At 40.5% G+C, this 25,996-nt stretch overlaps 1 protein-coding gene across 1 annotated transcript in view; it reads left to right on the top strand.

Annotated features, from left to right (window-relative positions):
* The window catches only part of LOC124607311 (dolichyl-phosphate beta-glucosyltransferase), a 114,060-nt gene that overhangs the window by 74,789 nt on the left and 13,275 nt on the right, over nucleotides 1-25,996 (top strand). Inside the window, exon 5 of the mRNA XM_047139608.1 lies at nucleotides 11,563-11,806. Within this exon, the coding sequence (XP_046995564.1) occupies nucleotides 11,563-11,806 (244 nt within the window). The remainder of the gene's footprint in view (nucleotides 1-11,562; nucleotides 11,807-25,996) is intronic.

The following is a 25,996-nucleotide window of genomic DNA, read 5'->3' as shown; positions in this document are numbered from 1 at the left end:
GCCCAGCACTGCCACTGTATTAACCTGTGGAAGTGCAATGGCCTCTTGAATTTGATTGGCGAGCTCCTTTACGGTGTCCAACAACATTTCCATTTGTGACCCCATGATCGCTTTGACTTGTGATGGCAGCCTGCTGCTCCACAGTGTTTGTAGTAGATTGTCAGGAACTGTAACTGTATATACCTTGCTCCACAAACGATGCTAATATTGCTGACCGCTTGCAATTGCATATGTCTTCTTGTGTCAGCATGTGATGGATTCGCTTCCTGTGCGATGCTGCGACTCTTCGGATTAATCCAATGTGAGCCTTTTGTATTAATCTCTTGAGATGGTGCAGTAATCACATCTTGTACTTCTGCGGCATAGTGGTGGTCAAGTTGACTCACAACAAGGGTGAATTTCATCGAGAGCCATTCATGCACTCCTGTGTTGCACTTCCCAGCTACTGCTAAAGTGCTCTATGTCATTTTCTAACCGTACCACAACCAATCTCTGGTTGAGTGGCAATGTGTGAGTCAGTTTGCTCAGTCATATTATGTGTCTATTCTGACTCCGAGCACCACATCCAAACAGTGTGGAAACATTTATTACCTGCAAGCATAAAATATGAAAACAATGAATTAAACATTTCCTGGCCAATGCACCAAATTGTAGCATAGTGTGCCTTTACCTCTGTGATAAGGTGAGTGGGTAAGACATGTAGCTACATCTTGCTGGTGCCCAGATAGTGTGGTAATGGACCCCCACTTAAATCCGCTTACCTTGGCGCTGCATATCATCCCACTGACTGAAGTTTCTACGTGCATCTCATTTTCAAAAAGCACAAGCACACAGTATGATCTCTCTATAGCATAGTTAAAGCAGTGAGAAACCCTTGCATTTTTAATGAAAGGTTTTGATTCATGCACAAGTCAGAATAAATTTGACTTTTGAAAGGAAACTATTTACCTTGAAGTGCTGTGGCTACCTAAAAAAAAAAAAAAAAAAAAAAAATACAAACAAAGCAGCAGCACAAGAATACACATATAAAAAAAAGTTTTACACATGCAAGCTTTTGGAGCTCGTGGCTCCCTCTTCCAGCTGGAGGGTTGAAAGGGAAGGAAGAGGGGTGAATGAAAAGGGGTAGAGTTTGGAAAAGTCACCCAGAACCATGGGTCAGGGGAGTCATACCGGACAGGATGAGAATACCTCTTCCTTCCCTTTCAACCTTTCTGCCAGAAGAAGGAGCCACTGGCACAGAAAGCTTGCATACATAAAACACTTTTTTATGTGTGTGTTCTCGTGCTGCCGCTTGGTGAGTAGATTTTTTATCTATCCAATTACATTATATTGCCAAAAATTGGTTATTTTCATTTTTATAAAACAATACAAAGTACTATTCCTCAATTACAAATGTGCCAGGTACAGAAGCAGTGAGAGCCAAATGTTAATCTTACCTTGTTAGTGTTACACATTATTTCATGACTTGCAAAATTTCATCAAATATTATAGCCTTAACATTATTTACTGAAACCCAGTGGCTTCACTGGTTTTAGTTACTGCCAGTAAAATGCTAACATGAAGCCCTCGCACATCAGACAGTTTTGTGAGATGTGAAACAAGGTGCAAAGCTGCGCCTCAACCTGTAACACCAAGGGGTGGCATTGCTGTACCTATTTGGATGATTCATCAATATTGAAGCTGCCTTTTGTGTAATACAACATGAGGGAGAGTCTGATAGCTTCTCTGTAGCTCTTGTCATAATTAGTAAATGGATTCTCGCCATAAATTGTTGGTTTTATCGGCTTCCATTGAGTGTGTGGTCCTGAGGCATGCCTCCCAAAAAAAAAAACCAGAAGATTTATCCTAGTTTTAGTGGAGAGAAACTGCTATTTTGTGTAAATCTTTTCCCTTAAGTACTTGTCTCACATTCTGCTCTGAAACTCTCTGTAGAGCGTGTCAGAAATTAAGTAGCTTCACACTACTTTGCATTCTTCCCCCACTCATGTGAAAGTGTTGATCCTGTAATTGCAGGGAAACTTCATTTTAACTTGGGGAGTCTGTGGCAGTATTATTCTATCAATGATCTGAAATCTTCCTGATGGCCGTGTACTCCTTTCCAGTGAGAATACACTGTAAGGTCTGCTATGTTGGCTCTGATTGCTTCCACGCATACACCCTCTGGTACAGAATTCGAGCTCATATTATGTAATGAAATTAATTATGTGCAAAGCAAATATATGTTCCACATCACTACTCCTTTTTTGAATTTGAATAAATCCATATCACAGCAGCTCACAAATCAATCACATGCAACCAAAATATTCAGTAACCATCACTGAGGTGGAATGATGCGGAATGGAATGTGGACTCATAGAGCCTCACACTACAAGTGCAAGTGAGCTTAGAAAAGTATTTAGTTTACAGATGTGGGACATGTGAACATTTCATGAAGTTTGTAACTCAACATTTTGCCTAATTGTATCTCTGGTTAATAACAAGGGTGACTTTGGGTTCACAAAGGCAATGCACAACCCCAAAACTAGGACTAAAAATAATTTCCATACAGAGTATGCCCCCTTATCTAGAGTTCATAATGGGGTTTTTTACTGTGGCACAGAAGTCAGTAACAAGTTGGCAGTAAACATCAGGCAGGAAATTGAAAGTCCTCAGTTATTCAAAAACAAAGGAAAAGAATATAGTCACTCTTTGTATATAATATTTGGACCCAGTGATGTAAATTCTACATAATTGTAGTGCTTGTATTCAACAGTGCTTGGCACAGCCAGTATATGAAGAGCTGCTAGTTGTTTGTGTAAAATTATGTAAATACTTTGTTTGATGTATTAGATAAAAACAGCAGATGATTAGTATAACAGCTGTTATTTTTAAGCGGCTGTTTTCTTCCCAAATACTTTAGGATTAAAGTAGACCTCTCACCAAAAAACAGAAGTGTTAAGTTATTGATAGGCACACACAAAGAAAAGAAAACTTGCTAGCTTGCACTCTCCACCCAACAGTTTCCCCTTCGTCTGTCGTGTCACCCCCAGCCATTCGTGTCCACACATTGCCTTCATCGTGTGCTGCTTCTGCTGCATTGTACAATTGTGCAGGCCTGTATACCTGCCACTCCTCCCTCCTGCATTCCTAGCTGGCTAACTCCAAGCTGTTAGCCACAAATCCCCTGTCCCTCTCCCTGCCTCTCGCCACCCTCTCCTTCTATACATCCCACCCGACACTACCCTCTCCACAATTAGCCTACCTGCTGCAAAATAGCATTGGCATTATTAGTCTGGCCAGCACAGTGTATATATATAACAGAGGGAAACATTCCACGTGGGAAAAATATATCTAAAAACAAAGATGATGTGACTTACCAAACGAAAGCGCTGGCACGTCGATAGACACACAAACAAACACACAAAATTCAAGCTTTCGCAACCAACGGTTGCTTCATCAGGAAAGAGGAAAGGAGAGGGAAAGACGAAAGGATGTGGGTTTTAAGGGAGAGAGTAAGGAGTCATTCCAATCCCAGGAGCGGAAAGACTTTGCCCAAACTCTTTGCCTTTACAAATGTCTGCTTGTGTCTGTGTATATGCGGATGGATATGTGTGTGTGTGTGTGTGCGAGTGTATACTTGTTCTTTTTCCCCCCCTAAGGTAAGTCTTTCCACTCCCGGAATTGGAATTACTCCTTACCCTCTCCCTTAAAACCCACATCCTTTCATCTTTCCCTCTCCTTCCCTCTTTCCTGACGAAGCAACCGTTGGTTGCGAAAGCTTGAATTTTGTGTGAATGTTTGTGTTTGTTTGTGTGTATATCGACGTGCCAGTGCTTTCGTTTGGTAAGTCACATCATCTGGTGTGTGTGTGTGTGTGTGTGTGTGTGTCTATATATATATAAAAAAACAAAGATGAGGTGACTTACCGAATGAAAGCGCTGGCAGGTTGATAGACACACAAACAAACACAAACATACACACAAAATTCTAGCTTTCGTAACCAACGGTTGCCTCATCAGGAAAGAGGGAAGGAGAGGGAAAGACGAAAGGATGTGGGTTTTAAGGGAGAGGGTAAGGAGTCATTCCAATCCCGGGAGCGGAAAGACTTACCTTAGGGGGAAAAAAGGACAGGTATACACTCGCACACACACACACACACACACACACACACACACACACACACACACACACACATATCCATCCACACATACAGACACAAGCAGACATTTGTAAAGGCAAAGAGTTTGGGCAAAGTCTTTCCGCTCCCGGGATTGGAATGACTCCTTACCCTCTCCCTTAAAACCCACATCCTTTCGTCTTTCCCTCTCCTTCCCTCTTTCCTGATGAGGCAACCGTTGGTTGCGAAAGCTAGAATTTTGTGTGTATGTTTGTGTTTGTTTGTGTGTCTATCGACCTGCCAGCGCTTTCGTTCGGTAAGTCACCTCATCTTTGTTTTTATATACACTCCTGGAAATTGAAATAAGAACACCGTGAATTCATTGTCCCAGGAAGGGGAAACTTTATTGACACATTCCTGCGGTCAGATACATCACATGATCACACTGACAGAACCACAGGCACATAGACACAGGCAACAGAGCATGCACAATGTCGGCACTAGTACAGTGTATATCCACCTTTCGCAGCAATGCAGGCTGCTATTCTCCCATGGAGACGATCGTAGAGATGCTGGATGTAGTCCCGTGGAACGGCTTGCCATGCCATTTCCACCTGGCGCCTCAGTTGGACCAGCGTTCGTGCTGGACGTGCAGACCGCGTGAGACGACGCTTCATCCAGTCCCAAACATGCTCAATGGGGGACGGATCCGGAGATCTTGCTGGCCAGGGTAGTTGACTTACACCTTCTAGAGCACGTTGGGTGGCACGGGATACATGCGGACGTGCATTGTCCTGTTGGAACAGCAATTTCCCTTGCCGGTCTAGGAATGGTAGAACGATGGGTTCGATGACGGTTTGGATGTACCGTGCACTATTCAGTGTCCCCTCGACGATCACCTGTGGTGTACGGCCAATGTAGGAGATCGCTCCCCACACCATGATGCCGGGTGTTGGCCCTGTGTGCCTCGGTCGTATGCAGTCCTGATTGTGGCGCTCACCTGCACGGCGCCAAACACGCATACGACCATCATTGGCACCAAGGCAGAAGCGACTCTCATCGCTGAAGACGACACGTCTCCATTCGTCCCTCCATTCACGCCTGTCGCGACACCACTGGAGGCGGGCTGCACGATGTTGGTGCGTGAGCGGAAGACGGCCTAACGGTGTGCGGGACCGTAGCCCAGCTTCATGGAGACGGTTGCGAATGGTCCTCGCCGATACCCCAGGAGCAACAGTGTCCCTAATTTGCTGGGAAGTGGCGGTGCGGTCCCCTACGGCACTGCGTAGGATCCTACGGTCTTGGCGTGCATCCGTGCGTCGCTGCGGTCCGGTCCCAGGTCGACGGGCACGTGCACCTTCCGCCGACCACTGGCGACAACATCAATGTACTGTGGAGACCTCACGCCCCACGTGTTGAGCAATTCGGCGGTACGTCCACCCGGCCTCCCGCATGCCCACTATACGCCCTCGCTCAAAGTCCGTCAACTGCACATACGGTTCACATCCACGCTGTCGCGGCATGCTACCAGTGTTAAAGACTGCGATGGAGCTCCGTATGCCACGGCAAACTGGCTGACACTGACGGCGGCGGTGCACAAATGCTGCGCAGCTAGCGCCATTCGACGGCCAACACCGCGGTTCCTGGTGTGTCCGCTGTGCCGTGCGTGTAATCATTGCTTGTACAGCCCTCTCGCAGTGTCCGGAGCAAGTATGGTGGGTCTGACACACCGGTGTCAATGTGTTCTTTTTTCCATTTCCAGGAGTGTATATTTTTTCCCACGTGGAATGAGAACTAAGTGCTTCTGTCTTTCGACGAGTGTTCTCCTTTAATCCTAAAGTCCTAAAATCCTAAAAAATCTCATGCTGAGTAATAAGGGGTGACCTGTAAATAATCAACTAGAAGAAAGACGGTATCCCACATTTATTTATGACAACTGGTTTTGGTAAACAGAGTAACCATCATCTGATCCTTGTATGGGCTAATAACTGTACCCAGTTTGACATATAAATTTTCTTCAAATTTTAATTCGCTCGATAGTTGATGTAAGATGCACTGGCATGTCAAAGTTAAAACTAGTATGTACAGTATGTTAAAAGGTAAACCAGTATTTACAAAGTGCTACGCCAAGTTCATCCATGCCGTATTACAGATCATACAGTACATTACTGGTGCAAAAGCACCAAGTAAGGCGATTTTACACATGCGATCTTGGCTGAGAAGTTCTCTTTCTTCAAATTAAAGTATTTACATTCTCCAAGAACTTTATTACAAATGTTTTCCTCCCAAGATACATATACACATACAAACTAATCTTTAAATAGTTCCCATAATTATAATTGTGAGTAACTTAGAATTGGTCAGAATTTATTGTTAGCGTACTTTACATAAGTAGCCTGCAACGCCTGCTTCTGTCTGTTAATGTATTGCTTGATTCATTCCACATACATGTGAGGTGTGCGTGAGTGAAAGAATGAATCATCAACATCTTGACTGTGTACACAACACAATTTCATGTCCTATGAGGTAAAATTGCACAGAGAAACTGCACCAAGATTTTGTGTTTTGTAATGCCTTTGTTCTCATTCTTGACCTTTCTAAATTTGTCTTTTAGGAGCCACGTGTTTATATAAACAACCACTATAGCCAAGGCCGTCTAAGAAGATCCTTGACAGCTTGCAGCATTGTTGGCAGCTTTCAGCTGTGAAGTGCTAGTGGCTGCAGGCTAAAACACTAGCTGGCTATGGAGCCCTGACAACATGAGGGCATTTGCTTAGAGACGTTTACAAAATTGCGTTACATTATCAGTTGACGTAGTCCCATGTATCTGCCACACGCAGTCCTCTGCAGCTGTCAGGGATCAACTCATGCTGACTTAACTATAGGTGGCACTATTGAAATGTGACAGTGTTATTGTCTTAAAATATGTCAGCTAAGAAATTGACCAAGTAGTTAGTTTACCATGAATTTTTAAAGAAACAGTATTCTAAAGAAATGTAGATTTCGCATGAAGCTTTCCTTTTGGTGATTTTTTATGATTCGCGTTCAGAAAAGGTAGATCAAAATCAGTAGTCGTTCTGAAAGACATTGATAGGCATCTCGAAAATTGCAGTAAATTAGATTTTGCATGAACATTCAGCTGTGAAAAAGATCTGTTTTTGATAGCTTCCACATAGTTTTGCCAAAGCTCAAAAATGTTAACTTGTCAATTGTAAGGAAATTCTCAAATAATTCAACCAAGGAAATGCAAAATCTGTATTCAGCTTCATAGCAGGAGATGAAAATTGGATATATTCATACTCCCTGGAAATGAAGCTGAAATCAGCTGTTTGGTTGCTCCAAGTTTAGCTGAAACTAAGAAAAGTTGTTTGTTCGTGAAGCACTTACATGAAAATGATCACTTGTTCTGTGTCTAAACTGGAATTTGTCCATTACTGAAGAGATAAAATCAGGAAAATAACCAAAAATGTGTTGTTCTTTATCATCACAGTGGTGTCTGTCAGGCAATTGATTATTTGAAGGAGAAAATCATGAAATTAATATTTCATTGCCCTTATTTATCTGAATTATTGCTTAATGACTTCTTTTTATTCCATTATGTTATTAAAAATGTATGAATGGAGATTTTTGTCATCTAAAGGACATGTAGAATCCTTCCAAAAGCAGATTTTTTAGATGCAAACACAGTGGGAAAAAATGTTACCAAAATTAGTTTTAATGCATGCAAAACTGTATAAATTCCAAAGGTGAATGTTTTGGCAAGCAATAAAAAATTTTCACCACAAAGTTTTCTTTCTTTGTTTTGTAAAATCTTGAAAGGTGGCCCTAACATTAAAGATCTTTAAGTGCTCTCCCAGTGCTATAACATATGGCAATGGAAAATCCTGGTGAAACATAAACAATTTAGGGGCAAAGGTAACAATTCACCAAGCAGTAGAGCTGTTGCATTATTGACAGACACATAAGCAGGACAGAAAACTTGCTGGCATTTTGACATTTTTTTAGCTGGATTGCATGTGTGTGCGCACACATGCACCCACCCACACACCTGTACATGTATATTGTACTGGCTGAATACGCAATGTTGGGGTTGCAACTTGACTGCATTGAGGAGTTGTATTGGGTGGAATGAGAGAGGGGATAAAATTTGTAGCTATACTAATTAGGGGCCTAAATGAAATTTCACTAGATGAAACAAAGAATATGGGCAAACTTGATTCGATGCACAAGGAATCATGTAGACAGCTTACAAAATATTATGCAGTGTTGAACAAAGAGCTGTATCCTACACCTAACAGAGTTTTTTATTGGTGACACACTAAATCAAACCTCTTGTGTTCAGTTTGTGTACGGTGTGTGTGGAAGTGTGGACATTGTGCGAGAAGGAGATCCAGAATTCAAAAGCTTGTTAATACTGTGTTCGGTTATGTGTGTGTCTGGTTGCCACACCTCAATCTGCTAAAGGTGAGTCCTTCTTCTTCTTCTTCTTATGCAAGTCATTCACAGCGCCTCTTCCAATCTTCTCATTTCGTGCAAAGACTGTTGTTCACATTTCCTCCCATTGTAATCCTCTTTGGTTCAAATCTTCCCTCACCTGAGCTCTCCATCTTGTTCTTGGTCTTCTTCCAGTTTCTGTCCAAGAAGAGTGATTGCCTTTCCTTTATTTAATGAGCAAACTACTCATTTCGTTATGCTACAACATTTAAATAAACTTTTTATGAGTCCTGCTTTTACCCTGGACTATGGTCTAGATGATGAAATTAATTCTCATTCCTGTAATTTCAAGAATAATTCAGTGTGAGTACACATCCTAATATGTGTCCATGACTACTGACAGAAATGAACACTCAGGGTCATCTGCACTCCATCACTAAATGTGAAAAACCCACTGTTGAGTCAAGAGAGACAGTTTTACTTGTCTTTGAAACTTACTGATGCTATTGTGTAATGAAGCTTGTACGCATAAAACTGCATACAGCTGCAACAGCAATTACCTTCAATGTGTCTAGTTTTCAGAGAATTAACCAGTTGAAAGGACTACGAGAATAATACAGTAAAAAAACTCAGTTTGGCATGGGTTGTACTTACAAGTATCTCGTACTATGTTACTGTGTACACAAAATCCAGTCTTATTTCGTATATTACCATTCGCCATATTGTTTTATGCGATTATTTTCTGGAGTAATGCAGCTGAAGTCATTAACAGATTTATTGTGCAAACATGAGAAATAAGAATATTTCGTTAAATGAATAACAGTGCATTCTGCAGAAATCTACTCACAGCAAATGCCACACTATAAGATACCGAGATAGTTGTTATGTTGATTGTTTCTGGAGCTATGTTTCAGAGTGTGTTCTGTTTTCTGGTTTTCTGACGCAGATGTCCTCACCAAATCACGCTCAGACATAACTGGAAATTAGAAATTCATGTAGATTGTGTAGAGGACAAATGTAAGGATGTAGAGGCTTATCTCACGAGGGCTAAGGTAGATACTGCTTACAGGAAAATTAAAGAGACCTTTGGAGAAAAGAGAACCATTTGCATGAATATCAAGAGCTCAGATGGAAACCCAGTTCTAAGCAAAGAGGGGAAAGCAGAAAGGTGGAAGGGCGATGTACTTGAGGACAATATTCTGGAAACGGAAGAGGATGTAGATGAAGATGAAATGGGAGATATGATACTGCGTGAAGAGTTTGACAGAGCACTGAAAGACCTGAGTCGAAACAAGGCCCCCGGAGTAGACAACATTCCATTGGAACTACTGACGGCCTTGGGAGAGCCAGTCCTGACAAAACTCTACCATCTGGTGAGCAAGATGTATGAGACAGGCGAAATTCCCTCAGACTTCAAGAATAATATAATAATTCCAATCCCAAAGAAAGCAGGTGTTGACAGATGTGAAAATTACCGAACTATCAGTTTAACAAGTCACAGCTGCAAAATACTAACACGAATTCTTTACAGACGAATGGAAAAACTGATAGAAGCCGACCTCGGGGAAGATCAGTTTGGATTCCGTAGAAATGTTGGAACATGTGAGGCAATACTGACCCTATGACTTATCTTAGAAGAAAGATGAAGGAAAGGCAAACCTACATTTCTAGCATTTGTAGACGTAGAGAAAGCTTTTGACAATGTTGACTGGAATACTCTCTTTCAAATTCTGAAGGTGGCCGGGGTAAAATACAGGGAGCGAAAGGCTATTTACAATTTGTACAGAAACCAGATGGCAGTTATAAGAGTTGAGGGGCATGAAAGAGAAGCAGTAGTTGGGAATGGAGTGAGACATGGTTGTAGCCTCTCCCCGATGCTATTCAATCTGTATATTGAGCAAGCAGTAAAGGAAACAAAAGAAAAATTTGGAGTAGGTATTAAAATCCATGGAGAAGAAATAAAACCTTTGAGGTTCGCCGATGACATTGTAATTCTGTCAGAGACAGCAAAGGGCTTGGAAGAGCAGTTGAACGGATTGGACAGTGTCTTGAAAGGAGGGTGTAAGATGAACATGAACAAAAGCAAAACAAGGATAATGGAATGTAGTCGAATTAAGTCAGGTGATGCTGAGGTAGTTAGATTAGAATATGAGACACTTAAAGTAGTAAAGGAGTTTTGCTATTTGGGGAGCAAAATAGCTGATGATGATTGAAGTAGAGAGGATATAAAATGTAGACTGGCAATGGCAAGGAAAGTGTTTCTGAAGAAGAGAAATTTGTTAACATTGAGTATAGATTTAAGTGTCAGGAAGCCGTTTCTGAAAGTATTTGTTTGGAGTGTAGCCATGTATGGAAGTGAAACATGGACGATAAATAGTTTAGACAAGGAGAGAATAGAAGCTTTCGAAATGTGGTGCTACAGAAGAATGCTGAAGATTAGATGGGTAGATCACATAACTAATGAGGAGGTATTGAATAGAATTGGGGAGAAGAGGAGTTTGTGGCACAACTTGACCAGAAGAAGGGATCTGTTGGTAGGACATGTTCTGAGGCATCAAGGGATCACCAATTTAGTACTGGAGTGCAGCGTGGAGGGTAAAAATCGTAGAGGGAGACCAAGAGATGAATACACTAAGCAGATTCAGAAGGATGTAGGCTGCAGTAGGTACTGGGAGATGAAGAAGCTTGCACAGTATAGAGTAGCATGGAGAGCTGTATCAAACCAGTCTCAGGACTGAAGACCAGAAAAACAACAACATGTAGATTCAAAAGGAGAGAAAACAAACATGTCTTATTAATCAAACTTTATGTAAGTTATTTTAATATCTAGTAGCAAAATAAGTCTTCTCAATTTCGTCATTCTCTCTCTGCGTGTTTTCTTAGATTTTTTGTGGACATATCTGTGATTGTTATCATAGCAGTGAAGGAGTTTAGGAAGATTATGATGTTATATAGCAATAGTAGTAGTAGTAGTAATTTTTGTATTGTTCTTTGGAAAAAAACAGTATTTGAGTTTTATTGTTTGTTGCTAGGTGACTACACAAAGGAACCAGATGGTGTTGAAGGTAGAATAGCTGTAGTATGTGGATCACGTGCACACTTGGAGGAGGAGGCCATTGCTACCCGGTCCATGTTTCGCACGTTACTGATGCATGGATTTCATTTTCTTGTCTGGCTGTTTGCTGTGAGAGGGATTCGTGATACACAATGTGGATTTAAACTGTTTACCCGTGAAACTGCCAGAATGTGTTTTCACAACATGCATGTTGAGCGTTGGTGAGTGGTATTAAGCTTAACCAGATAATCAATTTTTTTCTTTTTGTGTTTCTGTAAGATCACTACAGTCTGCAAAGTGATGAACAGTAACAAAGAATTTTGACCTAGATTTATTCCACCTGACTCCTGGATTGACTCTTGTTATTTGCACTTTCCTGAAATAATTAAAGTAAACAAAATCATTTTTAGCAAACCTTATTAAGTTACCTATATTTTACATTGCTTTGTATTTTTAGGTAATCTCTAGGTACATTTACAGTAAACAGTGACTTAATATCTTAACATAATCAAGTTTAACTTTAAATAGATGATGATCAACTTTTATTGAGTACTGCTGTATAGTTGACATATTTGTCCCAAGAGAATCAGCAGGTGTATTGATATTTAAAGCAGTTGTTGTTGTTTCTTCAGTATCAGTTATGTATTTATAATTATATGATGTGGTTTGATCACTCTGGATCATCTTCAGATCTGAAAAAAATGAAACTAAATATTTATCATTTAATATTGTGCAATAAGCAGAAAAATGTACATGAATTTTGCAACAGCAATCTGGCTTGTCTGTTCAGAAACTCATCTCAGGATACTGTGGTTTGCAGATGTGATCAGTGTTTTAAATAGATATCTGGTGGTGGTAGGGGAGTAGGGAAGGGGAGAGGGGAGGAAAAGGAAAAATGAAGCAAGGGTGATTGAGAGAGGCGAGAGGGAGCAGGAGGGAGAGTGATAGGGATGTCACGAGTTTAGCAAAAACAGTGTTGCTAAAATTATAAAAAAAGTATAATTATGTAAAAATACTCATTAAAATGTTAACAGTGTAGAATAATGAGTGCATAAACTGTAAGCAGCATAAAATTATAAAATAGTGCAAAGGGTAACGAGAGTGGTAAAAGACGGCAGGGAGTAGGGGATGGGGGATGAGGGCTAGTGGTAGGGATGTTACAGGTTTAACAATAGAGGGTCTTACACTAAAATTGCAGAAATGCAATTATGTATAAATTTCTCATTAAAATATTAAAAGCATAGACCAAGGGCTGCATAAAAATTGTAAAAGGGATAAAATAGTGCCTAAATTATAAAAGTGGAAATAAAGTAACTAAACCTTAAATAACATCTTAAAATGTTTAGTGTGAAACACTGAAAATGTAAAACCATAAAGTCTTGCTCTGAAGGTATAAAAAGTAAAATTTTATAAAAATTCTCATTGAAATATTAAAATTATAGAACAATGGATGCATAAATAGTAAAAGACATAAAGATTGTAAAATTATAGAAGTGAAATTATGTATAGTATAGTACCAAGAACTGACTTAAGTGTCATTAAATATTAAAATTAAAAAGAAAAGAGGTATAAAATGATGAATAGTGTAAAACAATAAATTATAAAAGCGAAACTGTTCAGCAACTAAAGTTAACAGAGAACAGAATGTAACAGTTATGGCAATTGCATTTGATTCTGTGTGGTAGCCTATGGCACAGAATTGTACAGTATTTACGGAAACCAGTGTGCATGCCGTTGTGCTGCTGCCACGATGGTGTATGAATCAAAGTGCTACTTGCTGTCTCTTATCAGTGAGTGGGGTTGTTACTCATATGTGTGATGCGTCGAGACGGACAATTGAAAGAGGCCTTCAGAGTTTCTAATAAAAGTACTATTGATAAAATCATTTTGCTGGTTTAATGTGCTGCCAGGCTCTTGCAGGTCATGTGTAAAAATCTCATTTTCTTCCGACATTTAGAGGAGGTGTCCCTTAGGTTCATTCTGCAGTACTTCCAAATGCATATCAATGGTTCCAACAGCATGCTTTGGTGTTAGAAGATGTTCGTCAAATGCTGTTTTATTATTGTGAATTAAAGCATGCTCTTTTAAACATATTTCAGACTTCAAACATCGTGCCTGTTTGACCTATGTAAACTCTTGGACTTTAGTTTGTCTATGCCTGCTGCCATGAATTTTGAGGCTTTTCTGTTCAGATGGTACCTCAGTCTGAAATGGATAATGTCATTAGTTTTAAACCCTATACAGAAATTGCTATTGCAAAGTTGTCTAGCAGTAATGGCTGAAACCCATCCTTTATAACATATGGAGAAGTACATGACTTTCTTGTCTTCCCTTTCATCTGTTAGTGCACTGCCACTGATTTTACACTGTTGTTTACTTTTAATTTTCTATAGTAGCTTAGTTATTGTTGGGACTGGATAACTGGTGCTCACTGAAACTTGCGTTATAATAGCGATTTCTTTATTCATCTCGTGCTCGCTTAGTGGCAGTTTTAATAACCTATTAATCATGGACTGAAAATATGGTATCTTGATTTTTCTTGGATGCCAAGACTTTGAGTTAATTATAATGTCTGCACAGGTTGTTTTCCTGTACACTCTAACACAGTGTTTACCCACGTCTCTTGTAACTGTAATGTTGAGATAGTTGATGACTCCTTTATTTTCATGCTCAGCTGTAGCACTCGGACTCTCCACTGTATCATTAGCACTACTTTGATCTCCTTTAACTAACAAAATGGCATCATCCACTTCACGGTAATAATAGAGAACTTTCCTGGCTACTGCAGGGTTGCCAGTGAAAAATTGATGTTCCAAATGATTATGGAAAATCTCAGCCATAATGCTGAGAATTTCACATGGCTAGCCGTTCTAATTGGTGGTCTATCTTACCATGGAACATGAAACAGTTGTAGGATAATGTAAGTTCTAGAAGCTCCATTGATTCAGCTATTACTGCTGTAGCCTTTTTGTAGTGTTTTATAATTTTGTTCTTAATGATTTGTAATGTCTCATGGACAGACATAATTAGTGTATAAATTCACCACATCTGGGGTTGCAAAGATGGAATGAGCTGGTATGACTATATCCTTAACTTTGTCAACAAACTCGAACATATTTTTTGTACAATACTGCTTGTAAAATGTGTGTAGTATCTAAAACATTTGTGCTAGTGTAGCATTTATCAGGTCATTAGTACTCTGTGTCTTATTGGATACAGGACTCATGTTTTTGTCGTTTTTATGTAGCTTTACCTGTGCATGTGTGTCTGGCCTTTGAGGGTTGATGACTATATATGTCTTATTTTCCCTCCTCATACTAGGGAGTAGAAAATCAGTCTTGAATTTTGCATATTAGTAGTGCACGAAACTTTTTTTTGGAAATGCATTCACTTTATTTATCCATTTTTCAGAGAAAAATTTTTCTGTTTCATTGACATAATCATCACCACATAAAGTGACCACAGTGCTGTCCTTATCTGCCCTCATGATTAATGCTTTATACCTCTTTAACTTCTTATTTAAGTTATCTATAGTCCGGCTATCATTATTATGATTACTTTCTGACTGAAACTGTGTTTTTAACATGGTGATGACTTTGACTGTCAAGTCATTGTGTCTATGAATAGGAAGTCCTAATATTGGTCTGGGGCTATAATTTAAACCTTTTGATAGAACTATAAGAGGAATGTTTGTAAGATTAACAAACTTTATTATGTCCTGAGAGGGAGGTAGAAGGACAACTTACAAGACAAGGGTTCTTACCTCAATCAATGAGAGAAATTAGCATGGGCTGCTTTTAGTACTCTGACAGCAGCTCAGCTACAAGCTGAAAGTATTTCAAAGTATGGAACTTGGTGTAAATCCCAAGGAAGCAGAAGGGAAATAAAAATCAGACTGTATTTGTGATAATGGAATTCTACTTCAGGCGCTATTCTATGGCTAAGACTTCCTTAGCTAATTCTGTGTCCAACTCTGAATTCATATTGATATAAGACAGCTAGCTATTCCTCAGAACAAATGACTCCACCCAGCAGACAGAAGTGCCAATAGCACAGTATCAGCCCAACTCCGTTCTTCACAAAACATCAAAAACTTCCCAAAACTTCCTATGTACTAACTATCTTAACCTATGAACATCTTTCATTGGCCAGTGAAGATTAAGGACGTGGAACATTTCATTCTACAAATGACATGTTACACCTCAGCATATTATTTTTAGGTCAAGACTCCAATCTTCTCCCTCATTTATAACAATGCAATAGAAGGTGGGTCACCTAACATTACCACTGGAAACATCTCCCAAACCACAACAAACACTGAATAACCTATTCCATAGACCAAAAGTGAGGAGAGGGGTTGATGGAATTGGTTAACACAAACCATTGAGAAATGTACGGAAGTTTGATTTTCAGTACAGACTTATGCTTTTTTTTAAAATGGAAACCTGTTAGTATTTTTAGCACAACTGAAAATAGAAACAAATACCAATGCTGTTTGTTACATTGTAAAATGTTAAGTACATCTGGAGTAATTTGTAATGTAAAGTTGATGCTTGAAACCTCAGACATTCAGTTGCATGTTTTAACAAACAAGATCTGTAGGGGTATGTTTACGAAGACTACAATGTTTACGAGTTTGACTGTCTCAGTGTCTGCATGCTGCACTTGCTGAATTAGTCCTTGTACTCAGAATAACTGTAGTACACTGTGTGATAGTGTACTGTACACAAATAAGAAGAAAAATACGCACAGTAGGAACGTGAGAAGGTCGCAAGTACAACAGTGTGTACAGTGTTGTCAGAACTGCGAAAATGGTTTATTCTAACTCTGAAAGGACAGAGATGATACTCATCTATGGTGAGTGTAGACAAAATGCAGCTGCAGTGTGCAGGTTGTATGCAGAAAGGTACCTGGACAGAGATCATCCAACGCGCCGTGCATTTGAAAGCATCTACAAACAATTGTGTGCAACAGGTATGGTCACAACACACAAACGGGTCCATAACAAATCTATCACAGGAGAAGCAGGTGCAGTTGGTATGTTAGCTGTTGTTGCTATGGACTCACACGTGAGTTCACGTGGCATTGCTAGAGGCAGTGCAATGAGTCAAAGTAGTGTAATGCGCATACTTCATCATCACAAATTTCACCTGTATCATGTGTCGCTGCATCAGCAATTACATGGAGATGACTTTAATAACCGAGTGAATTTCTGTCAATGGGCATTAACAGTGAAGGCGTTGCAGTTCAACCTGTTTACCAATGAAGCATGTTTCACAAACCATGGTGCAGTGAATTTACAAAACATGCATTATTGGTCCATGGACAATCCTCACTGGCTTTGACAAGTAGAGTGACATTGACTGTGGAATGTAAATGCTTGATGCAGAGTAATTGGTTACCATCTCATTGGTCCTCACTTCATTGAAGGCACCTAAACAGCTGCAAAATACATCGAGTCTCTACGAAATGATCTGCTGACATTGCTAGAAAATGTCCCACTGGAAACATGTAGACGCATGTGGTATCAGCATGATATGGTGCTCCTGCACATTGTGCAGTGAACACTAGGCTGACCCTTGACAGAATGTTCAGTGGGTGTTTCATAGGATTTGTCAGATGCATAAATTGGCCAGCCTGTTCTCCTGATCTTACACCTTTAGACACCTTTCTGTGGAGTACGTTAAAGGAAAATGTGTACCGTGATGCTCCTACAACCCCAGAGGATATGAAACGTATTGAGGCAGCCTGTGGCAACATTACACCAGATGTACTGCATCATGTAAGACATTCATTACACAGTAGATTGCAAATGTGTGCAGCAAATGATGAGCACCACTTTAAACAGTTGTTGTTGTTGTTGTTGTTGTGGTGGTCTTCAGTCCGGAGACTGGTTTGATACACCTCTCCATGCTACTCCATCTTGTGCAAACTTCTTCATCTCCAAGTACCTACTGCAACCTACATCCATCTGAATCTGCTTAGTGTATTCATCTTTTGGTCTCCCTCTATGATTTTTACCCTCCACACTGTCCTCCAATATTAAACTGGTGATCCCTTGATGCCTCAGAACATGTCCTATCAACCGATCCCTTCTTCTAGTCAAGTTGTGCCACAAATTTCTCTTCTCCCCAATTCTATTCAGTACCTCCTCATTAGTTACATGATCTACCCATCGAATATTCAGCATTCTTCTGTAGCACCACATTTCGAAGGCTTCATTCCATATAGGGCTACACTCCATACAAATACTTTCAGAAACGACTTCCTGACACTTAAATTTATACTCGATGTTAACAAAACTCTCTTCTTCAGAAACGCTTTCCTCACCATTGCCAGTCTACATTTTATATCCTCTCTACTTCAACCATCATCACTTATTTTGCTCTCCAAATAGCAAACTCATCTACTACTTTAAGTGTCTCATTTCCCAATCTAATTCCCACAGTGTCATCTGATTTAATTCTACTACATGCCATTATCCTCATTTTGCTTTTGTTGATGTTTATCTTATATTCTCCTTTCCAGACACTGTCCATTGTGTTTCACTCCTCTTCCAGGTCCTTTGCTGTCTGACAGAATTACAATGTCATCGGCGAACCTCAAAGTTTTTATTTATTCACCATGGATTTTAATTCCTACTCCAAATTTTCTTTTGTTTCTTTTACTGCTTGCTCAATATACAGATTGAACATCGGGGATAGGCTACAACCCTGTCTCACTCCATTCCCAACTACTGCTTCTCTTTCATGCCCCTCAACTCTTATAACTTCCATCTGGTTTCTGACAAATTGTAAATAGCCTTTTGCTCCCTGTATTTTACACCTGCCACCTTCAGAATTTGAAAGAGAGTGTTCCATTCAACAGTGTCAAAAGCTTTCTCTAAATCTACAAATGCTAGAAACGTAGGTTTGCCCTTCCTTAATCTATCACTTGAGATAAGTCGTAGGGTCAGTATTGTCTCACGTGTTCCAACATTTCTATGGAATCCAAACTGATCTTCCCTGAGATCGGCTTCTATCAGTTTTTCCATTCGTCTGTAAAGAATTCGTTTTAGTATTTTGCAACTGTGACTTATTAAACTGACAGTTCGGTAATTTTCACACTTGGCAACATCTGCTTTCTTTGGGATTGGAATAATTAAATTATTCTTGAAGTCTGAGGATATTTTGTCTGTCTCATACATCTTGCACACCAGATGGAAGAGTTTTGTCATGGCTGGTTCTCCCAAAGCTACCAGTAGCTCTAATGGAATGTTTTCTACTCCCGGGGCCTTGTTTTGGCTTAGGTCTTTCAGTGCTCTGTCAAATTCTTCATGCAGTATCATATCTCCCATTTCATCTTCAGCCATGTCCTCTTCCATTTCCATAATATCGCCATTGCCCTTGTATACACTGTCTAGATACTCCTTCCACCTTTCTGCTTTCCCTTCTTTGCTTGGAACTGGTTTTACATCTGAACTATTGATATTCATACAACTGGTTCTCTTTTCTCCAAAGGTCTCTTTGATTTTCCTGTTGGCAGTATCTATCTTACCCCTAGTGATATATGCCTCCACATATTTACATTTGTCCTCCAGCCATCCCCCCTGCTTAGCCCCTTTGCATTTCCTGTCACTCTCATTTTTGAGACATTTGTACTCCTTTTTGCCTGTTTCATTTACTGCATTTTATGTTTTCTCCTTTCATCGATTAAATTCAATATCTCTTGTGTTATCCAAGGATTTCTACTAGATCTCGTCCTTTAACCTACTTCATCCTCTGCTGCCTTAACTATCTCATCTCTCAAAGCTACACATTCTTCTTCTACTATATTTTCCCCCTGTATTTGTCAGTTGTTCCCTAATGCTCGTTCTGAAACTCTCTACAACCTCTAGTTCTTTCAGTTTATCCAGGTTCCATCTCCTTAAATTCCCACCATTTTGCAGTTTCTTCAGTTTTAATCTACAGCTCATAACCAACAGATTGTGGTCAGAGTCCACATCTGCCCCTGGAAATGTCTTACAATTTAAAACCTGGTTCCTAAATCTCTGTCTTACCATTATATAATCTTTCTGAAATCTTCCAGTGTTTCCAGGCTTCATCTATGTATATAACCTTCTTTCATGATTCTTAAACCAAGTGTTAACTATGATTAAGTTACGCTCTGTGCAAAATTCTACCTGACAGCTTCCTCTTTCATTCCTTACCCCCATTTCATATCCACCCGCTACTTTTCCTTCTCTTCCTTTTCCTACTATCAAATTCCAGCCCCCCATGACTATTAATTTTCATCTCCCTTCAGTATCTAAATAATTTCTTTTATCTCATCGTACATTTCTTCAATCTCTTTGTAATCTGCAGCACCAGATGGCATATAAACTTGTACTATTGTGGTAGGCGTGGGCTTCATGTCTATCTTGGCTACAATAATGTGTTCACGATGCTATTTGTAGTAGCTTACCCACGTTCCTAATGCCACAGAAAAAGCTGAGTAGCACCATAGTATAGTGGTTATAATACTAAACTGTTGCAGGGAGGGTCATGAGTTCAAAACTCACCTGGACTGTATAATTTTAATTTCTATATTTGGTTTGACCTCATTCTATAAGTATTCACAAATGTAAAGAATCATTGTACTGGAATGTTCTGTAGCTGCATACATACTGTATATGTTCTGTTCGGAGGCAGTTCGGTTCATGCTCTTGTATGTGCAAATGCTGAATAAACCTTCGTTAAGTGAAGTTAGTGTTTGTCATTCATCTAATTACACCATCTTCTACATGACATTATTCTGGTGGAGGTGCCGAGTATTGGAACTTGTGATAGCGCACATTATCTACGACACAGTGACTCCCACCAGGCCAAGACAGAGCCGCTGTTTATGTGGTGAGAAACCCGAGTTTGAGCCATATTCAACAGATCGCAATCTATTGGAGACAGAAGAAGAAGTGGACGTTACGATGACAGCAACTGTGTGCCACCACATGAGACATCCTTCCGTGTTCTTTGGTGACAATGGCCAAGATCCAAACAAATGGCTGAAGGTATATGAGCATATGGCCAAATTTAACAAATGGGATGACACCGTGTGTTTGGCTAACATATTTTTCTACTTGGAGGGCACTGCTAAGCAATGGTATGAGAACAATGAGGAGAAGTTCACATGCTGGGAAGTATTCCAGGCGGAACTGCTTAAGTATTTTGACAACACACAGCAACAGAAGTGCAAGGCTGAAGATAAATTAAAGTGCAGGGCACAGTGTCCAGGAGAAACTACAGCATCGTACATTCAAGATGTCTTGGAGCTGTGTAAAATAGTGGATCCTAGAGTGAAGGAGGAAGATAAGGTTGGACATTTCATGAAGGGTGTTGCTGAGGACATGTATCAAGCCCTACGCCTGAAGGAGGTTTCAACAACAGACGACTTCATAAAATGGTGCCAGTATATCAAGACAATGCATCAAAAAAAGAATAACAAGCAAGAAGTTTGAACGGCTTCCGAATGTCGTATCGATCTCTGTGATGGAGGAAGCAACTGATTTCACAAGTGTTCTTCGTCAGATAGTGAGAGAGGAAGTTCAGAAGGCACTTGGATTGCACGGCAAGCAACAAACCGAGACACTTCAAGAGGTCATAAGGGAGGAAATGGAACAGACATTGAACCCAATCTCTCATCCTTTATTTCCCTTTAAAACGGTGAAAAAGTCAAGACCCAGGAGGAGTTAAGTTCCTACAGTGCCGCATGAGGGACCTTTGTGGGCACCAAGGAAGACTGACGTCTGGAGGACCCAGGATAACCAACAAATATGTTTCCACTGCGGACGACTGGGACATGTGGTGCGCTACTGTTGAGAAAGGTGGCAGATATTTGATGACGCCTGCGCCAGAAGACAGCAGACTGATTTTAGCCGACACCAACTCCGGTACGATGAAAATGAACAAGAAGATGTGGGTGCAGGATGACGTAGGTCACCATTTCCGCAATCTAGCTGCTGCAGGGAATGCTTCCCAACAAGCCGATCCAGGTCTCCATTGCCGTTTAGAAGCTCCAGCCGATCGCCTTGCTGCTGCAACCTAGAAAACTACAGGGTGCGACCTTCCTTGGAGGTGAGGCCACCGAAGAGAAAAATCCTCCGCCATTGATCACTACAAAAATGATAGGAAACTACCTCGATATCCTCATGGAATCTGGAGCATCATATTCAGTCATTTCGGAGAAGTACCATCGCCAGTTGCAGAGAACCATATTCGTCGACAGCAAAACATCTCTGCTAAAGGTGGCTAATGCGAAAAATGTAAAACCTGCAGGAAGATGTACCATTCGTATGGGGATAAGTGGCCATACGTAGCCCTTAGAATTCATTGTGTTACAAGAGTGTAGTCATGATGTCATTCTCGGATGGGACTTTTTGAAAGCTTCTCAGGCAATTATAATTGTGGTTGCTCAAAGATTATGCTAGATGAGATGAGATACTGTGGACAGGAAGATGCGCATCCGAGTGTGTGGAGACTATGTATACTGGATGAAGTGATCATTCCTGCAGTCAGTGCTAAAAAGGTAACTGTCACGTGTCGTGCCATGCATCAACCCATGGATCTTGTAGTGGAATGTAAGAGAAGCATACCCTTGAAGAATAACTTGGTCATCCCAGCCTCTGTCGTCTCATTTAAGAACGGATTCAGTGAATTGTGTATAGTTAACTGTCACCGAGAAATGCAAATCCTTCCAACACGTATGTGTGTAGCAAATGCTGAGCCGTTAATTGAAGAAAAGTTGAGCATCATAGAAACCTCCCATGCCAAGTCTGTGGGCGAAATTAGCGCTACCACTACGAGACAAGATCTTCTAGCTTGACTATCCCCAGATCTCACTGAGGAACAACAGAAGAAGCTACTTGCCATTCTTCAAGAGTTCTCTGAATGCTTCAATCCACAGGTGAAGAGCAAATTAGACAAATTGACGATGAAGCACCAGATTAGCAATGGAGACCATCAACCAATAAGCCAGAGAGCATACTGTGTGTCAGCAACTGAATGTTGAATAATTCGTGATGAGATAGAGAAAATGATGAAGAATGACATCTTTCAGCCTTCACAGGGCCCATGGTCGTCACCAGTGGTCCTCGTCAGGAAGAAGGATGGCAGTTGGCGCTTTTATGTTGATTACAGGAAGCTTAATAAGGTAACTAAAAAGGACGTTTACCTTCTTCCAAGAACTGATGATACACTAGCTTGTCTGAAGGGGGCTAAGTTTTTCTCAACCGTGGACATGTACTCGGGATATTGGCAAATCGAAGTAGATGAGGCTGATCGTTAGAAAACTGCAGTCATCACCCCTGAGGGCCTGTATGAGTTTAAGATGATGCCATTTGGTTTGTGTAATGCACCAGCAACTTTTGAATGGATGATGGATAATCTTCTGAGGCACCTGAAGTGGACAATGTGTCTTTGTTATTTGGATGACATTATAGTGTTCTCAGAGACATTTGACGAACATATAAAAAGACTGAAGGCCGTTCTTAAGTGTCTCCAACAAGGTGGACTGAAATTTAATCCAAGAAAGTGTCTCTTTGGAGCAAAAGAAATCAAAGTACTTGGACACCTTGTGTCAAATGAAGGTGTGTAGCCAGACCCAGAAAAAGTGAGATCTGTAACGGAATTTCTATTCCTAAAAGTATTAGAGATGTGAGAAGCTTCCTCGGATTATGTTCTTACTACCATCATTTCATCATAGAATTTTGTATCAAAGCCAGGCCACTCCAAGAGTTGTTAAAAGCTGATGCTAAATTTATTGGGGGTGGTGCTCAACAAGATTCTTTCGATGTGCTGCGAAAAGCTCTGACGACTGATCCTGTACTTGGTCTGTATGATGATGAGAGAGCACCTACAGAACTACACACAGATGCCAGCGGGTATGGGATCGGTGCTGTTCTGGTGCTAATTTTGGATGGAAAAGAGAAGGTTATAGCCTATGCTTCTAGGACACGTACAAAAGCGAGAGAAACTACTCAACTACAGAAAGAGAATGTCTTGCTGTGATCTGGGCCATGTGCTGCAAAAACAGCCAAAGCATTCAAGGTAGCCAAATTGGGAGTGGAAGACATTGTATTAAAACACGGTGCCCCAAGGTCATTAATTACGGATTGAGGGAAAGTTTTTTAATCGAATCTTGTGACAGAGATAAACCGTCGGTGCAACATTACTCATCACATGACGATTGCCTACCATCCGCAAACTAACGGGCTTACTGAACGCCTTACTAAGACCTTGGCCGACATCCTCTATGTTGAACAGAGCAACTGGGATGAGGTACTACCTTTTGTAATGTTTGCCTAAAACACCACCAAACAATACACCACAGGATTTACACCATTTTTCCTGTTGCGTGGGTGTGAGGCGACTACGACGATGGACGCTGTGTTTCTGTTACATCCTGATGACGCGGACGATGACTGCATCGGCCAGGTGTTAACCAGAACTGAGGAAGCTCGGCAGTTAGCTCGACTCCGCACGCTGCAGGCTCAAGAAAACGATCGCTGAAGGTATGATGTGAGCTTCCGCCTGTTCTCTACCAGCCTGGTGACCTTGTCTGGATCTTCACTCCTGTTCGGAAGGTTGGTCTCTCTGAGAAACTCGTAAGGCGCTACTTTGGATCTTATAAGGTTGTAAGACAGTTGTCCGGTGTTACTTATGAAGTTGAAGATTTTGACCCTGATACGAGACAACTAAAGATCAGAGATACGGTCCACATCCTTTGAATGAAGCCCTATAAGGATCTTGCAACCCAGGGTAAATACAAAGCTCCAGCGACAGACAACAAGCGGAAAGGTGACAAAGAGCATAGCGGCAAAAGAAGATCACTGCCAGGGTGAGAATCAGTCATCGAGAGTCGGAGTATGCAGGACTGATGACTCGTTCCCGGATTAGGAGGACGTAACACCGAGACGGAGGGAGCAATGTCACAGAAAAAGCTGAGTAGCACTGTGGTGTAGTGGTTATGATACTAAACTGTTGCATGCAGGGTCATGAGTTCAAAATACACCTGGACTGTACAATTTTAATTTCTATATTTGGTTCGACTACATTCTGGAAGTATACACAAATGTAAAGAATCATTGTACTGGAATGTTCTGTAGCAGTGTATATACTGTATGTGTTCTGGCCAGAGACAGTTCACTTGTATGTGCAAGTGCTGAATAAAGCTTCGTTAAGTGAAGTTAGTGTTCGTCATTCATCTAATTACACTGTCTTCTACGTGACACTATTTTTTTTATTCATTATTAAACCTACTCCTGCATTACCCCTATTCGATTTTGTATTTATAACCCTGTATTCACCTGACCGGAAGTCTTGTTCCTCCTGCCACTGAACTTCACTAATTCCCACTATATCTAACTTTAACCTATCATTTCCCATTTTAAATTTTCTAACCTATCTGCTCGATTAATGGATCTGACTCTCCATGCCCCGATCCCACATGCTTGTCTGTCCTCTCAGCAGATACCCCTCCGTTGTGGTCACACCTGCGGTACAGCTTTCTGCATTTCTGAGGCACTCAAGCCTCCCCACCAACGACGAGGTCCATGGTACATGGAGGGGGCAGGGGCGGGGGGAGGAGGGGGGGGGGGGGGGGTGTTTGAACAGTTATTGGCCTGAAATATCAGGACACACTCTTTTACATTCTGTAATTGAAAACAAAAAACATATTTGTGAGTTTAACTACATTCTCATGTTAATGTACATTTTCTTGTAACAAATCAGTGCTGTACAGTATTCTTCAGAGGAAAAAACTAATAAAATGTTAACATTTGGACGTAACATGCTGTTCATGTCTCTTCTGTACTTATGTTACACCACTGTTCTTTTTGTACTCGTAATTAATTCGGTTCTCTCTGATACACACAATTGAACTGCTGAGAAGTTACTCAAGCGTCAGCTTTGCATTACAAATTACTCTGGATGTATTTAACATTTTACAATGTAACAAACCGCATTGATTAAGTATTAGCTTCTATTTTCAGTTGTGCTAAAAATAACAACAGTTTTCCATAAAAAAAAGTATGTTTTGAAAATCATACTTCTGTGTGTTTCTCAATGGTTTGTATTAACCAATTGCACCAGCCCCTCTCCTCACTTTCGGTCTGTGGAATTGGTAATTCAGTGTCTGTTGTGGTTTGGGAGGTGTTTCCAGTGGTAATGTTACACGACTCACCCGAAATACTTTTTAAGAGCTAAATGAATTCTTGTGTGTGGATTGTTACAAATTTTGTGCTACCATTTGATGACAAGTCTTCTGAAATTTTAAAACTGGTGTATATGGAAAAAAGTTGACAAGATTAATAAGTCATTAAGATTATGGTAGAATTATCCTCTATTGATAAAATAGTCTATCATTAGCAGGAGCAACTGTAAAACCATGAGTGTGGTCTT

This window comes from Schistocerca americana, chromosome 3, assembly GCF_021461395.2.
Source record: "Schistocerca americana isolate TAMUIC-IGC-003095 chromosome 3, iqSchAmer2.1, whole genome shotgun sequence".
Lineage (NCBI taxonomy): Eukaryota > Metazoa > Arthropoda > Insecta > Orthoptera > Acrididae > Schistocerca > Schistocerca americana.
This window is presented reverse-complemented; position numbering and strand designations above follow the sequence as displayed.